Source organism: Anolis carolinensis, chromosome 4, assembly GCF_035594765.1.
Source record: "Anolis carolinensis isolate JA03-04 chromosome 4, rAnoCar3.1.pri, whole genome shotgun sequence".
Classification (NCBI taxonomy): domain Eukaryota; kingdom Metazoa; phylum Chordata; class Lepidosauria; order Squamata; family Dactyloidae; genus Anolis; species Anolis carolinensis.
The window spans coordinates 8531915-8549549 of record NC_085844.1 but is presented as its reverse complement, the minus strand read 5'-3'; the positions used below and the strand labels follow the sequence as shown (position 1 = coordinate 8549549).

General features: G+C 42.0%; 1 protein-coding gene across 5 annotated transcripts in view; it reads right to left on the bottom strand.

Annotated features, from left to right (window-relative positions):
- Window positions 1-17635, bottom strand: part of ptp4a3 (protein tyrosine phosphatase 4A3) — a 103437-nt gene that overhangs the window by 13600 nt on the left and 72202 nt on the right. For all 5 annotated transcript variants that reach the window (XM_003219464.4, XM_062979956.1, XM_062979955.1 and 2 more), the window contains 2 exons: window positions 12354-13215; window positions 9032-9124 (listed from right to left, as the gene is read on the bottom strand). In XM_003219464.4, the coding sequence (XP_003219512.1) occupies window positions 9032-9124; window positions 12354-12458 (198 nt within the window). In that variant the 5' untranslated portion in view covers window positions 12459-13215. The remainder of the gene's footprint in view (window positions 1-9031; window positions 9125-12353; window positions 13216-17635) is intronic.

Genomic DNA, 17635 nt, shown 5'->3' with positions numbered 1-17635 from the left:
AGTAAGATCCAGGCATGCATCTACTTCTGTAACTGAGTTATACCTCTGCTCTGTTTTAACCTACACTACAACCTGCCAAATGTCTGACATTAGGAGAAAGGTGAGACACAAAACAAATAATTAACAAAGAAATAGTAGTCCCTTTTAAGGTGTGCTTGACAGGTGAACAAAATAAAGCAATTAATAAATAAATAGTGATTTATTTGTAACTAAATGCCAATGCAATATTTAGGAAGACATCCCGCAATCCTGTGGATGTCCTTGGATGAAAAAGTGAACAAGCGGGATTGTCTTTGGCTGATACTTGAAGACAGGGGCTGCTCATGCAGGGAGGGTAATAAATCTACCTTTAAGCACAACCACTGATGCAGAAACTCAAGAAGAAAGGTTATACCATCTGCCTGTAAAATGGTTCATTTCTAGGACGTGATTCCTTTCCTCCTGGCTACATAAACTCCAAAGTGCTTGAAGTCTTGTGATTTTTTAAAATGGTATTGACAAGGACCACCTGCCAGCTAAGCCCCAAAACACAAGCAGCATGGAACCACTTTCAGGAGGAAAAAGAAAACCGGGAAAGGAACAACAAAAGGTGGAAGACGAGCCATTTCCCTTTGGAGGTGGAGAGCCAGCTCCCTTCCTTTCCCTCCTCCTCCAGCTTTCTGAGGAATGATAAAATGTTTTATTAGCTGGCTGACGTTCAGAGGCTGAGTAAAAGGCAACTCTCAACCAGAAAGGGAGAGACGGATCTCCCCAACCCGTTCTTTACTAAGGAGAGGCCATCCGAGGTAAGTAGGACAGTCCTTTTCAGGCTCGTAACCACAAAACGTGATGAAGGCAGATAAGGGGAGGAAACCACAAGGCTGCCTTGTTTCGCCTTGAAATGAGAACCACGTGGGACGCTAATCTATCCTCCAGGGACACCGACACAAAGAGCCTTCAGCGATCAAAGTTTACTTTTGTTCAGTCCTGGCAAGAGAGGACAGGCATTGTTGTCGGGAAGCCAAAGGAGAAGACAAGATATACGAGAAGATGGAACAAGGGAAGGGATTGAGGTGCCCATAATATAACAACGTCACAGAGAAACAGCATGGAAAATCATAGCACATATGACACTTCAGACTATTCCCCAGATGTGTTCCCTGTTTTGGAAGTGGTTGCCACAGAAGTACAGTATGACCCCTGTAACCAATAGTATTGTTATCCTTTACCCGTGTCTGATATTTAAGGGAGATGTTGACAAGTTGGAATGTGTCCACAGAAGGGTGACTAAAATGATCAAGGGTCTGGAGATCCTTAAAGAGCTGGGCATGTTTAGCCTGCAAAAGAGAAGGCTGAGAGGACACATGAGGGCCATGTATAAATATGCGAGGGAAAGTCATAGAGAGGAAGGAGCAAGCTTGTGTTCTGCTGCCCTGGAGACTAGGATGTGGAACAATGGCTTCAAACTACAGGAAAGGAGATTCCACCTGAACATTAAGAAGAACTTCCTCACTGTGAGAGCTGTTCAGCAGTGGAACCTTCTGTCCCAGAGTGTGGTGAAGGCTCCTTCTTTGGAGGCTTTCAAACAAATGCTGGATGGCCATCTGTCGGGGGTGCTTTGAATGCAATTGTCCTGTTTCTTGGCAGAATGGAGTTAGACTGGATGGACCATGAAGTCTCTTCCAGCTCTATGATTCTATGACATATTTCCTCACTAGGCTTTTCTAGCTCCTCCAGGCAATCCCATAGTATGCTTCTGCTGGAAACTGACCACAGAATTGTGCTGAAGGACTCAGCAATGTCAAGAGAGGTGTTATGTCTAGGTACTTTCTAGATCTTCCAACAAAACTCTATGATTTACCTCCACTAGAAGTTGTTCCCAGTGTCACATAGCCACACAGAGTCCTAGAACATAATTCCTCTGGATAGGAGAGTCATATAGAATAGCAAAACAGTTGTGGGGGTAAGACCCTTGGGTTTGTCCTCTGCCCAGCTCAAACAGCTCCCTATGAATCTAGGCATGGACAATTCGAGCTTGTATCTGACCCTGGTTTTAGCCAGCCAAGCCTGATAGATTCCCAAAGGACCATGACAGATCCTGGCCCTCACATTGAAGAAATACTCATGGTCTAGGGCAGTGGTTTTCAACCTGTGGGTCACGAGAACGAAAATTCGGTCTGTGAACCTCCTTCCTCTTTATTTATTTATTTTATTAATTTTATTTCTGCTCCTTTCCACAGAGTTGACCATTGTATTGGATAGATCACATCACCTCTAGATCATTAAATATGGTTTACTGTGGGTGACCAGATGGCGACCACTGGATGGCATATGTTCTGTTTCAGAAACTAGAGCTGATATGGTCTATCCAATGCAATTTTCTGAATCAGCACCCCAAATAACCAAACCAAATCTAAAGTTGACCAAAAATTGATTTGTAACCCACTTGGTGCTACTAATATTGGAGAGTAGTCCCTGGTCAAAGTGGTCTCTGGTCAAAAAAAGGTTGGGAACTACTGGTCTAGGGGAATTGTTTGATTCCCCAAAGATCCCAAAGGAAAGGTGGGAGCTCAGTCATGTTTTCCTGTACTTCAATCATCTTTCAATGTTGGTTACAATTCTAAAAGCCAGCGTGGATTGAGTGTTGGACAAGGACTCTGGGAGACCAGGGTTCAGACCCAACACTTGGCCATGGAAAACCACTGGGTGACCCTAGTCAAGTTGTAGTTTCTCAGTCTCAAAGAAAGGCAATAGCAAATCCTGCATGGACAAATCCTACCAAGAAAACATGATGATATCCTAGGGTCACCATAAGTTGGAAATGACTTAAAGGCACATGAGAACAACATAATATATTATAATAGTTTAATAGTTCAATTCAATTAGTCAGTGGGTTAAATCAGTAGTGGGAAACTGTGCCTGGTATAAGGGCCAGATTTTTTGGGGGAGAGAATCCTATGGGACGCTCTGGGGACCACGTGGACTATGAAAAATGTTCATATTCCCTAACTCAAATCACAATAATAGAACAAAACCAGAAATAGCCAGAAGTCCACTTATGAAAAAAACAAACAATTTTGGGAAGGGTGTTAGTGCGAGAGAGTGGGGAGGCGGCTACAACTATTTGGAGGACGAATGGCTATTCCTAGAGGTTTCCTGGACAAGCAGCTGAAACTTCTTTTGGGCGGAAAATGATTGGATCTGGAGAGCTTGAAGAAAATATGTAAATCTTTGACTATGGGTGTATCTACACTCTGCAACGAATGCAGTTGGACATCACAACAACAACATTTTATTATAGTCCAAAGACCCTTATTGCATCATACGTGTACACGGTATGCAGAATAAGATTAACAACACACAAATGGGTAAAATTTACAACAGTTAAAAACTGCTTTAAAAGATGTTGGCTAAAAACAGAATCATAGAATCATAGAGTTGGAAGAGACTTCACGGGCCATCCAGTCCAACCCCATGCCAAGAAGCAGGAAAATCTCATTCAAAGCACCCCCGACAGATGGCCATCCAGCCTCTGCTTAAAAATCTCCTAAGAAGGAGTCTCCATCACACTCCGGGGCAGAGATTTCCACTGCTAAACAGCCCTCACAGTGAGGAAGTTCTTCCTGATGTTCAGGTGGAATCTCCTTTCCTGTAGTTTGAAGCCATTGTTCCGTGTCCTAGTCTGCAGGGCAGCAGAAAACAAGCTTGCTCCCTCCTCCCTATGACTTCCCCTCACGTATTTGTACATGGCTATCATGTCTCCTCTCAGCCTTCTCTTCTGCAGGCTAAACATGCCCAGTTCTTTAAGCTGCTCCTCATAGGGCTTGTTCTCCAGACCCTTAATCATTTTAGTCGCCCTCCTCTGGACGCTTTCCAGCTTGTCAACATCTCCCTTCAACTGCGGAGCCCAAAATTAGACACAGTATTCCAGGTGTGGTCTGACCAAGACAGAATGGCCCAATGTTACGGAATCATTGGAGTTAAAGATTCATAAGGTCTTTCATCTCCCATGCCAAAGAGAACTGGTGCCTCACCAAACAACCTTAGTCTGTCAATTGCTACTGATGCATTTGTATGCAACTCATGGGTGGTAAGGTTATTTCACAGAAACAATACCTTGAAAGACATAACCCATCTCTTAGTGGCATGTTAATAACACTGGAGAATTTTAGTATGAGTCTTAAAAGATTTATCTAGGATGCTGAACCTATTGGGTCGACCGACATCTTCTAAAGATCTTTAAAAATTTCTAGTGTATCATAAAATTGATCTACCACTCTATGATATGCTAGCTGCCACTGCCATCTCAAATTATTATAAAACCATCCCCAAGATGGTAAACCATTTCCATTTGTTTCCTTTTTTCTGAAAAAGAGAAGAAGAAAAAAATATCCGTGAAACTTAGCCCAAATCCTTCTTTTTGCAGCATTCCCTTGTAGGCTTTTGACGAGTGTGTTGTATCGTCAATGCTAGTATTAATATCCGACAAGGTAATCCAAACTGCTCCTTTGTGGGATGGTCTCTGAAATGTGTAATCCAAAGAGCCTCATCCAGGAATCTACATACACTGGCAACAATGTGGGCAAAACAATAAATCCCAGAAGTCCTCTGTATACTGTTTATCCCAATGCTGCCTCCCAAAAAAGTACACAAAGATCCAAGCAATACTTTGTTCTTATTTGAAAAGGAATATTTCTTTGGAAAGACACAAGGTATGCTCTCTCTAGAAGTGTCACGTGCAGCGTTTATGACTACTGTCTCTCTGTGTATCTTCTATTTTTACCCAAATCCTTGTTCTGCTTTTGCTCCTTGACAGTAAATCGCCTTATGCCTGGGCTCAAAAAACCTGGCATGTACCTAGCACTGTAATCCTGGCGCAATGCTGCACACTCTTGGCGCACTGACTCATCTGCCAGCCACTCCTGCGAGGCTGTGCATACAGTATCACACACACAGAAGCTGGCTTCGCGATGCATTTTCTATCATCTTAATAGTAATCGTAGTATGGCACAGAATATCAAGTACAAAATAAATAGGCAGATCAACACATGGGGACAGATGCGGTTTAGGTAAGAATGGACATATTCCTCCACTCTAAATAGACGGAAGTCAGTTTGAGATCCCTGTTCTAGCTACCACTTGGCACTTTTGAAAAATGAATCCATACTTACATGCACAAACAATACATGCAAAATACTGAGTATTTTGTAGCTCCTGAGTGCAGGATGCTCCAGGTGTCAAACTCATTTTTCTGAGGGCCACAACAGCTTTATGGTTGCCTTCAAAGGGCTCTTTGTAACTGTGAGATGATTGAAAGCCTTGCGGGCCACACAAAATGACATGGTGGGCTGGATTCATCCATAGGGCGTTGAATTTAATATGTGTGCTTTAGGAAAATCCTGACTGCTATCACTTGGATTTCCACCAAATTTTAGTCCCATCAACCAAGAAATCTATGCCACTCATACATGTGGGACGCAAACATTTGGGAAGCCACTCTATAACCTAGTTTTGGCGACTGTGAAAATGGACATAAATGCCCCACAATCATGTGACCACTGTGTATGCACTTTGTGTGTACATCTGGATGAAACCTGGAATTGCACTGGCTTTTTGCATATTGCAACACATGGTTGGTTCATGTTAAGTTTGTAGTTAACTAAGACCCCTGACACCCTTTCTTCCATGTAATACTGTCAAGCCATTTGCTTTTTCCTGCCTAAATGTAGTGCCTTATCCTCAAGGAATATCGGTGGTCAACAAAGGAGGTTTAAAGATGGGCTTAAAGCTAATCTTAAAAAAATGTGGAATAAACACTGAGAACTGGGAAGCCTTGACCCTCGAGTGGTGGAACTGGAGGTCAGCTGTTACCAACAGTGCTATGGATTTTGAAGGAGCACAAATGGAGAGTGAAAAGGAGAAAAGTGCCAAGTGGAAGGAGCATTAAGCAAACCCTTGTTGGGACTGCCTTCCATCTTGAAATCTATGTCCTCATTGAGAAAGACCATGAGGACCCAGATAGGTCTTCATTCACTTAGGCACCCACCACCAAGACTCTACCCTTAGAAGATGAAGATACTCGGACACAAATGATCACCTATGATGACGATGGTGTGTCTTCAAGTCGCCAATTCAGTTATGGTAACCCCATGTATTGTATATGTTTTTTTTAATGCAACAAATGATCAGAAATGGTTCAGTTAGTTACTCTGAAATATAACCTAAAGTGCCTGGTATTCATTGGGAATCTCCCATTAATACCAAGGGCCATAGGCCAGATATTTTAGAACTGGCAAAACCATCTCTGAGCAGTCCTTGCCTAAGAAAACTCTATAAAATGCATGGGGTCATCATAAGTCAACAGGCAATTTGAAGGTATTGTCACAGGGTTGTTGTATGTTTTCCGGGCTGTCTGGCCATGTTCCAGAAGTATTATCTCCTGACGTTTCGCCCACATCTATGGCAGGCATTCTCAGAGGTTGTGAGGTACGTTGTGAGTATTATCAGGAGATAATACTTCTGGAACATGGCCATACAGCCCAGAAAACATACAACAACTCAATCTGAAGGTACATACACACCACATGGCTACCTCCCTACTTCACCCAAAGTAGGAAGCTTGAATTTACAACTTCCATTGAAGCATTACGGTTTCAGATACCGTGCAATTTTCTATAGGCTCCAAAAAGGCCCACCTGAAATGCAAGTAGAGATTCTAGCCTTGGAGAGCCAGAAAAACTCTTCCTGCCCCATCCCTTGCCATAAGCACATAAGATCACTGCCTTTAATTATTTCTAATTAAAGAGGGCAAAACAAGCACTTGACAAATCTGTCTTTTTTTCTGTGCATTCGGGCGTTTCTTTTTCGCTGACGGCTTGAAACAGCCGAGCCAACTGCTGAAACGGGAACTCACAAGCATCATAATTTCATGCATTCCATATGAGATAATCATAGTGGGTAAGACAAGCAGCTGGTCTCACTCAAACAAACTTGGGCCTTTGAGAGCCCTTTAAACATGTTTTATGGCTCCCTGTGGAAGGTTAAGCCGACCAGCCAATTGAGCATTTCCATCTACACCTGCTTTGGAAAAGGTGTAGATGCTTGGAGGAGTGCTGCAGCAGCCCTGGCACATTTCCATTTCATTCATGATTCATTCACACAGGGGCCAAGACAACTTGGTAGAGAAAAACCATCTTCATGCCTGCTCTTATGTGCAGTATCCCACTTTTCTCTTTTTCCATCACTTCACCCTGTGTATTCCTTTATGGCAGGACATTGGATTGGATGACCCTTGCGGTTTTCGCCAACTCTACATTTCCTCCCTTCCTCATTGATAAAAGAAGCCACACTAAAATGCAAAGTCCATTCATGCAGCAGTTAAGAGCCTCTATTTAACTCTTCTGTGTGCTCCTTCCTGTGAGCCTCTTCTTTTCAGGCAGGTGGCAAATCTGCGACCACTTCCCACTCCAGAAATTTGTACCATCCTTCCTAACTTCGTCTGGAATCCTTCTCAAAATAGTAACAACAAAACAACAACAACAACAACAACAACAACAATAATCACCAAGGATGGGGATAACACAGTTAAAATGGAGAGATAAAACACAAGACCGTTAACAGTAAAATGCAGACTGAAATTAGCAAATTAAAATTGACTTCTGGAAGAGATGGGTCTTCAGATGAATCTTAAATTCCGCCAACAAATTTAGTTCTCAGATCTCTTTCAGAAGGTTATTCCACAGTCTTGGGGCAGCTGGTGAAAAGGTTGCCATTTTGAGAAGTATCTCAGAGGAAAATGATGGTATCTGGCCTTGTTTTGTATATGGGTATGAAGAGTGGTAACTTGGATGAAATTGGCCTGTATATGGTTTTATGCGTTTGAACCAGATCTATGTCCATAATGTCCCAAAGATTCTCTTATAATCTCAGGAAATTGGTTAGATTCTTCTGTAAAAAGCTGCATTGGTGTCTTGTAAAAAATTATGAGAAATCAATGTACTTCCATACTACTCAGAAGTCAAGTTACATTGGATAAATATTCTAGCTAATTTTGAAGTTCTACCAATGCCCATAAGACATTTGGTGAAGTGAGAACCAGTCACTATATGAAAAACTCCCTGAGAATCATAAATTCAGTTCTACCCCTGCCATGCAATAATACACAGTTAAAACACATTGCCAACTCAAATCCTGTTTGAGCACCTTCAAACATGGAACGTCCACCATCCTCTGAGATCGTCTACTCCAATGTCAAACAGTTCTTATAGTAAATAACTTCTTCCTAATCATTAGGCAGAATCTGTTTTTTGCAATTCAAGTCCCTTAATTTGTGTTATGCAGGAGCAGAACATAGTTTGTTTTATACCTTGGTAGTCTTCAAGGCGCTATAAGATTTTGTATGTTCTCCCTGCAATAGACCAACATACCTAACCTCCATGGTGGTATCAAGAGCCTTTCCAGCCTATTCCTTTTAAGAGTACAATATAGTAAAGCTCAAAGACTACCTCATCTGTAACCACAGAAAGCATAAAATATTACATAAAATTACATTTAGACTATGCTTGTATGGGCTATAACGGACATGGGCAAACTTAGACCCTCCAGGTGTTTTGGACTTCAACTGCTGGCTGTTAGGAATTGTGGCAGTTGAAGTCCAAAACACCTGGAGGGTCTAAGTTTGCCCACGCTTGGGCTATAAGAAACACAAATGAATTTCAGGCGGAGAACATCTCCCAGAATCTCATTATTAATATGCAAATATTCCGATATCCAAAACATTTCTGGTCCCAAGCGTTTTCAATAAGGGTCAAACTATATAGGAGATACAATAGGCAAGCTCAGTTCTAACACGGGGTTACAATAAACGAGTCAATACAGATTACAATAAGTGAACTAAAATCCAATACGGGGTTACAACAAACTAAAATCCAATAAAAGCTATAATAGGCATGGTAACTTTCAATACAGGTTTCAATAAAGAAGCTAAGTTCCAATACAGGGTTACAACAAGCAAGCTAGATCTCAGCCAACTATCTCAGGTCAAATTACTTACCATCACAGTAATGCCATCCTTCTCCAGTGGAGTCTTGTCATAAGTTACTTCACACACTCTCACTACTGTTGTTGCACCATACTTCTTCAGATCCTGAGCAATAAGAATGGAGAGACAACAGCAATAACAACAATTTAGTCCACTTGCCTTTTGTCTGGAAGCAACATTAGCATCAATTCTTTGACAATGGTTCACTTTATATTTCTTCATTTATTTATTTTGGCCAATATGGTTTACCCACCAAATGCCCAAATTGGATGAACTTTGCTCAGACATCTCTGGAATTAAAACACTTGCAAACAGAAAATGAAGATTTATTGAAACATCATCACCGGTTTCTATTGTTGCTGAGGGCCTTCAAGGTGTTTCTGACATATAGTGACCCTACCATGGGATTTTCTAGGCAATATGTCCTTTCAGAGGGTGTTTTCTCAATGTCTTCTCCTGAAGGTTAAGAGATGACATTTGTCCAAGGTCACCTAGTGGATTTCATGGCCAAGATGGGATTTGAACATTGGTCTCCAGAGTTGAAGTCCAATGCTCAAATCACTATATCACGATGCCTATGTGCCACAGTACCACATTTCACAATAATTCTGGCAATGGGTCAACCTGCTCATTCTCTTCTGGGTCCAATTAATTGCAAAACCCCTCTAAGGTCCTCCACTGTCTACAATCATCATTCTGGAGAACCTAGGTTGGATCTATACTGCCATATAATCCAGTTTCTGAATCTGGACTACCTGCTTTGAACTGGATTATATTGCAGTGTAGACCCTAGAGATTGCTGGATAAGTATTCTCACTAAGAATCTCTAAGTCCTCCAGTACAATTCTATGGTCTTTATGCTGGAGAACGTAGAGATTCTTTCTTGAGATCTCTAGGATCTCCCACAAAGCCCATGGTCAACTTCTGATGGAACTTGACCATGGAATTACACTGGAGGACCTACAAAGGTCTAGGTAAGAGTTCTCTCTAGGTCCTCCAGCATGACTATAATCAATTTCTGGTGGACTCCTTGAGTGATCATGTTAATCAAATCTGAGAACAATCAAATCCACAAAAGTTAAATGTACAAATGTAGACGGTTAACTGTAAATCCAACTTCATCATGTTCTCAGCATATCTTAAACAGCTTTACCCATTTGTTTTAAAAATAGAATTATTGTTGATTTCTTTTGAATTATTTTTTAAAATAATTTAATTTATATTTAATGTTTGCTTTAGGATATTGTAGGGTGCTTTGGGTCCCATGCTGGGAGAAAAGTAGAGTACGTATGTATGTGTAACTACATACATATTGAACAAGGCCAAATCAGAGGTGATTATCTAGCAGAGCAATGAAGGAGGATACATGTGTAACAGTATTAATAAAACAAGCCCTTTCACTCTATAGCAATTCAAAAAGTGAGCTAATATGAGCATAATAACAGGCATGGGCAAACTTTGGCTCTCCAAGTGTTTTGGAGACCAACTCACACAATTCCTTACAGCCAGTAGCCTGGAGGGCCAAGGTTTGCCCATGCCTGATAATACTCTTTTGGTATCTGCTGGGATTTGGATCCAGGACCCCTATGGATACTGAAATCCATGGTTACTCAAGCCCCCTTATATACAGTGGAGGAGACACATGGTGCCCCTTATATAAAATGGCAAATGCTTGTCTTTTGGACTTTTTAAAATGTCAAGCTGTGGTGGCATACATGGGTGCAGAATCTGTGGATATGGAGGGCCAAAAGTGTTTTCAGCTTCAGTTGCCCAGGTCCAAATGTGCAACTTTAGAGAAAACGTATCCTGGCCAGAGAAAAAGACTGGGTTGCTTTGTGCTGCTCCACTTTCAAGAGTAAACAAGGGCATTTATTTTTAATCCGTGTAGGTATGCAACAGTTGCCCACGTAACCAGAGCAACATCTGTGGACAACAGAGCCAACTTGGCTGGGGCAGCAATGGAGAAGGAGGAGGTGCGGAGAAGAGAGAGAGAGATGCACGGCTAAAAACAGCGCACTGGCTCTCAGCCCGGGCATTAAAGAGGGCAAGAAGTGTCAAGTCCGAGTCCAGAAGCACTCAAGGGGTCCGGAAGGGAGAGGAAAAGAGAAGGAAGGGGAGGGAGAGAAATTACAAGGTGGGGGGAGGAAAGCCAGGCAGATTTGCCTGAATCCATGGTAGGAAACGCTGCTTTGAAGAAAAGCACAGCTGGGGCGTTCGGCGTCACCCAGACCTGCCCAGGCAGGTTCAGCTATCTAAGACCTCACAGCTGTTTCCCAAACCAAGTTCAAGATTCAATTCAACATCAAGCCTAGAACACTTGTGTATGTTCATTTTATCTGGGAGCATGGGTGGCGGTGGAGGGTGAGGAAACGGCCCGGCTTTGATATTTTATTATGATCCCAAAAAGGGTATCTGAGGTGGAGGGGAATAAAAGCTCCCCCAGGATCAGAAACTGCAGGAATTGAGTGTTGTCTTAATGAAGGAGATTTATTTTTCCAACTTGGTTCCCATTGGGTTTGCTGGACTACAGTTGCAATTATTATATTTTAGCTGAAGATGAATGGATGGCTTGTAGAAAATGGGCACACTGAGAAAATAACCCACCCAGCACCCCAAATCTGTAGCTAGCAGGTGAAATTGTTTGGATTGGTTTTGTGAGTATGGGGCATACTATACAGGGAAAGGTGATTCAATGGGTATTTTCCTGCTTCTTGATTAGATTTTAACCTCTTTGGGATGAAGAATGAAGAATTTATCTTTGAGCCTCATCCAGGATTGTGGACATTTATGGAACCTTTAGATCAGTGGTTCTCAACCTGTGGGTCCCCAGGCCTACAACTCCCAGAAATCCCAGTCAGTTTACCAGCTGTTAGAATTTTTGGGAGTTGAAGGCCAAAACAGCTGGGCACTCACAGGTTGAGAACTACTGAGCTAGAAGATCGTACCAGTTGGCCTTGTGGAAATACTCCTTCAGGTGGAAGTATAATGGGAAGAGAACAGCAGGAAAATATCAATGCAGGGTGATTTTTCTTTCCTATATGAGCTTAAATTCAAAAACATTTCTCATCTGCTTCATCATTCTGTCTTCTGATCAAATGTGCTTCCCTGACATGAAGATGAAAATGGGTACAATGATTCCAACTCATCTGGAGTGGCAAAATTCTCTGGAAGACTTTTATGGAACCTTCAAATGCTGAAATGTTGTGTCCTGTTCCACAGTAGAGCCTCAAACCCCTGAGAAGATCTATGTAATTATTATGAACCAATGTGGTTTGCCGCAAATAGTTTTACGCTATTATAGTCATTGCCTCCAAAACAGTTGAACTCCACTTACCTCAATGAAGGTGTTCAGCGTAGCATTGGTAGGATTGTGAGTGATCAGGAATCTCATGTTCTTGTAGCAGACCTCGACAGGAGCAGGTCTGTTCATACGGGCCATGGTGGTGGTGGTGGTGGTGGTGAAGGGAAAAATAAGATGGGATTGGAGCAGGGACGAAAAATGAACCAAAACAAAGAATGCACCCCCTTAAAAGCCGGGGCAGAAGAGGAGAATTTCAGGGCAAAAGGAAAACAAAAGTGACCCTAAAGTTTGGCAAAACACTATCTTTGCCCCACCAAATCGACACAAATTTGTGCAAATCTCCCCAGGTTTCGGGACACAGCGTAGGCTGGATTCTCTAAACCATCCAATTAGAATAAAAGAAACCCTGTGCTCAACTGATGAAAAGGGAAACAAAAAAAAAAATTTCCGCCAATACTTAAAAGGAAAAAAAAATGTATAGATATATATCTGCCGTAGTGTCAATTTCCTTGGTGTGTGCAAATTTAGAGTAGTCGTCGTTCGGCTTCTCTTCTTGAGCTCTCCCCTCTTCAGAAAGGCTTCTGCATTCGGTGGACCTGCCGGCGCTGCTCTGGCGCTGTCACGTTACCCCATCTGGATATGTAAAATATTTGCGGGGAGCGAGGGGAGCCTGGTGCAGGTCAGGCTGGGGCGGCACCCAGCAAGAGTCTTCCTGAGGCGGCAAGAGCCATGCACAGGAGACCCGAATGGTGGTGCCCGGGGGCTCAGGGCGCCAGCTTTGCACAAGGCAGCAGCGGGGTTCGGGCTTCAACGGGCCGGATGTTGTGCGTGGCAGTGCTTAAAGGTGCGGCCAGGCCCCTCCATAAATCCACAGCCGATCAGCATACGAGACAATCTGGGGGAGAAACAAAAACATTGGGGGGGGGGAATCTTTGATCAGTGGAAGTCTCATAGAATTAGGAAGAGACCTCAAAGAGATTTCAGAGAAGTGATGGCAGGGACAGGGCCTTCTCGGTGGTGGCTCCCCGGCTGTGGAACACCCTCCCCAGAGATATTAGACAAGTTCCAACTCTTTTGGAATTTAGAAGAGCCCTAAAAACATGGCTATGTGCCCAGGCTTTTAATGAATAAACGGTAAAGATGATACGGACTCACCTATGGATAAAGCATGAAGTTCTCGGACAAAAGGATCTGAACATACGTATTTTTTAAATTATATACTGTAATTTTATACTGTATTTAATAGTTTTTAACTGATTTTATGTATTCTTGATTGATTGTGCCAGTGTTGTAAGCCCTGAGTCCCTTTGGGTGAGAAGGGCAGGATATAAATATTGGAAATAAATAATAATAATAATAATAATAATAATAATAATAATAATAATAATAATGACGCAAGCTGGGCACCTTAGCAAAGGTTATCCTGTAGGCAAGGCATGGGCCAACTTCAGCCCTCCCTCCAGGTGTTTTGGACTACAACTCTCACAATTCCTAACAGCCGGTAGGGGCCGGGCTGTGGCGCAGCTGGCTAGTAACCAGCTGCTATAAATCACTACTGGCCGAGAGGTCATGAGTTCGAAGCCCAGGTTGGGTTAAGCCTCCGACCATTAATAGCCCCGGCTTGCTGTTGACCTATGTTGCCCCGAAAGACAGTTGCACCTGTCAATTTAGGGAAATTTAGGGACGCTTTATGCGGGAGGCAAATTTACAACAACATAAAACTGCAAAACACGAGGAAAGGAATGAGGAAGTACAGCCACTACTGGATGGTGAAGCAACAGCTCCCCCTGTGGCCGGAATCGTAAAGCTGGAAAAATGTTGAAAATGCCTCTGAGTCTGTCTAATGTATGTTGTTTGTCTGTTGGCATTGAATGTTTGCCATATATGTGTTCATTGTAATCCGCCCTGAGTCCCCTTCGGGGTGAGAAGGGCGGAATATAAATACTGTAAATAAATAAATAAATAGTCCAAAACACCTGGAGGGATACCTGGGATAGACCCAACTATCCTCCATTAGGCACAATTTTTGAAAATGATGGGATCAGCGAATGAACAAAGAATGTAAGAGAGCTCTAAAAAAGAATATAGCACCTGTTTCACAAGCCTGAGTGTCCCAGCAAGACTCCAGCCCTATAATTTGGGACTGTGAATGCACTAAGGATCGTAGCAAGCATCGTGGGAATACTAAATGTGACGACACGTGTGTGGCTTCAAGTCATTTCCTTCCTATGAAGACCTTAAGGTGAACCTATTTCAGGATTTTCTTGGCAAAATTTGCCTCTGTCTTCCTCTGAAGCTGAGAGTGTGACTCATTCAAGGGCAACCCATGGATTTCCATGTCTGAGTGAAGATCTGAATTTTGGTCTCCAGAATCATAGTCCAACACCCAAATCAAATGTGTCACACTGCTTACTTAAATCCCAACAGTGGTGTGCCACCCTCAAGAGTCATATTTCTTGTTTCTAAGCAAGTTTTAAATGATTTTATACTTCTTCAAATCCATGATATTTTAATACAATAGTTGAACTCCCTTTTGACACTTTTATGGTCAAAGGATTTTAAAGTTGTAGCATGTTGTAATCTTTATGCCAAAAATGGGATATCTGGCCATTTTTAGTAGTTTTAAATAATATATTTCATCAGAGTAATTCAACTTTTTTTTCTGTGTCGGGTGACTTTAGAAATTGCAGGTCACTTCAGGTGTGAGAGAAGTGGCTGTCTGCAAGGACATTGCCCAGGGGATGCCCAGATGTTTTACCATCCTATGGGAGGCTTCTCTCATATCCCTGCATGGGAAGCTGAAGCTGACAGATGGGAGCTCACCCCACTTCCTGGATTTGAACCGCTGACCTTTTGGTTAGCACTATGGCCATGTTCCAGAAGCATTCTCCCCTGACATTTCACCTACATCTATTGCAGGCATCCTCAGAGGTTGAGAGGTCTGTTGGAAAGGACTGTATTGTTCTTTCATGGGGGTTTGTTTTGTTTTGGTGGCACTACAAATAAGATATGTGAAGTGTGCATAGGAATTTGTTCATTTTTCCCCCCAAACTATTGTCCAGTCGAACAGTCTGAAGGACCATGACTGAATTCCTATTCTATCTTTCAATGGTTTTGGAATTAAGATACTACCACTCATATTGAAGAGCCAAGGTTCTCCTTTCTAGAGATTTCTCTAGATTTCTACACTGCCAAATAAAATCCAGATTATCTGCTTTGAAAATCTGGATTATATGGCAGTGTAGAAGGGGTTTCAGGGATAGAAAAGTCTCCAGAAACAAATTTTTATTTTTTTTATTTTAAAAAGTACCATATGCATACCATAAAACCCACAAACACCCCAGCAGTATTCATTCCTGCATAGAATTATACACCACACGCATCAACTCCAGATCTCCACTTCATGAAATCCAATTCCAATTAATGCTGATGGTGCCAAGTATGCAAGTCAAGTGATAACTCAAAAGCAAGGCAAAATTCCACAACCTTTTGCAAACTTTCTTAGAATCATAAATTTTTAGAGTTGGAAGACACTTCATGGGACATCCAGTCCAACCCCATTCCACCAAGAAGCAGGAAAATCACATTCAAGGCACCTCCGACAGATGGCCATCCAGTCTCTGCTTAAAAGCCTCCAAAGACGGAGCCTCCACCACACTCTGAGGCAGAGAGTTCCACTGCTGAACAGCTCTCACAGTGAGGAAGTTCTTAATTGAGGTGCATCTACACCACAACATTAGTTGTCATTTTACAAGGTCTTTAGCCTCTTCTGCCAAATAGTGCTGGGACCTCACTAAACTACAACCCGGATGATTCCACTGCTTTGAGTCACGGCAATTAATGTCCAAAAATCTATCTGAATAAACAAGGTCTCTAACCTGCTGGTGGAAGAAAAGCAGAGAGAAGGGTCCAACCTTGTGTCTGGTGGGAGAGACTTCCACAAGCTTGGACAATTAATGCAGTTTGACACTACTTTAACTGCCATGGCTCAATGCTATGGAAACCTGGGACTTGTCATACTTTGATGCATCAGCACCTCCTTGGCAAGGACTTTGTAAAATTACAACTCCCATGATTCCATGGCATTGAACTATGGCAGCTCAAATGGTGCCAAACTGCATTCATTTTACAGCACCCTTGACAATACACACTCCAAGGAATCTAAATATTAAGTCCATTACTCCTGCCTGCTTCCACAAGGCTCAGAAGTTTATTTTTGGCTTTTGAGGGGGAAAAGGCAGCATAGCATCTGTTGAACGATCAGCAAACAAAGGAAGGTGCCTCATGATAAGAAACCTCCAGCTGGGAATGGGTGTGTTTGCGAACACTTCCTGTCCCTTGCTCACCGCTTCCGAAATTGACCAGGAGCCAGCTTTTCCATGTCAGCTATGTTTTCCATCTGAATCCTTGCTTGAAAATAAAAGTAAAACGGCTTTCTGCTTTCATTGAGGGTGCAGGGTATGGCAACGGATGTGCCAGTTTGGGCAGGTTGGCAAGGCAGGTTTCGGAATGAAACACACCTCTTTCTTATTTTGAAATGCAAGAGGAGAGAGGGAAAAGAACAAGAGAGAACTACTACAGTAGAGTCTCACTTATCCAAGCTAAACAGGCTGGCAGAAGATTGGATAAGCGAATATCTTGGATAATAAGTAGAGATTAAGGAAAAGCCTATTAAACATCAAATTAGGTTATGATTTTACAAATTTAGCACCAAGACATCATGTTATACAACAAATTTGACAGAAAAAGTAGTTCAATATGCAGTAATGCTATGTAATAATTACTGTATTTATGAATTTAGCACCAAAATATCACGACATATTGAAAACATTGACTAAAAAAATGGCTTGGATAATCCAGAGGTTTGGATAAGCGAGGCTTGGATAAATGAGACTCTACTGTACTACAGACTGCCGAAAAAGTCAGATAAGGTACTTCTTTGATTCTAAGAAACACATTTCCCCCCATATAAAGATCTCTAAAAATAAGGTTTGTCTTAGAATCACGCACACACACACATAATTTATAATTAATTAAATAAATATTTTAATAAATATTTAAATATATAAAAATATAAATAAATAGTATAATCAAGCCTTAGGAGCTAACTCTCCTTAGAAGCCAATATGATAAACTGAAGTTATGATACTTTGAAGACACCACGAGATGACACAACTAATAAGTAAAGACAATAATGCTAGATAACACGGAAGGCATTGGAAAAGAGGTATACTGTATTATAAGAAGCAGATCAACTCAGTCAAGGAAGCCCCAACCCTGAATTGGCAAGACCTAAAGGCAAGTTGTTGAAATCA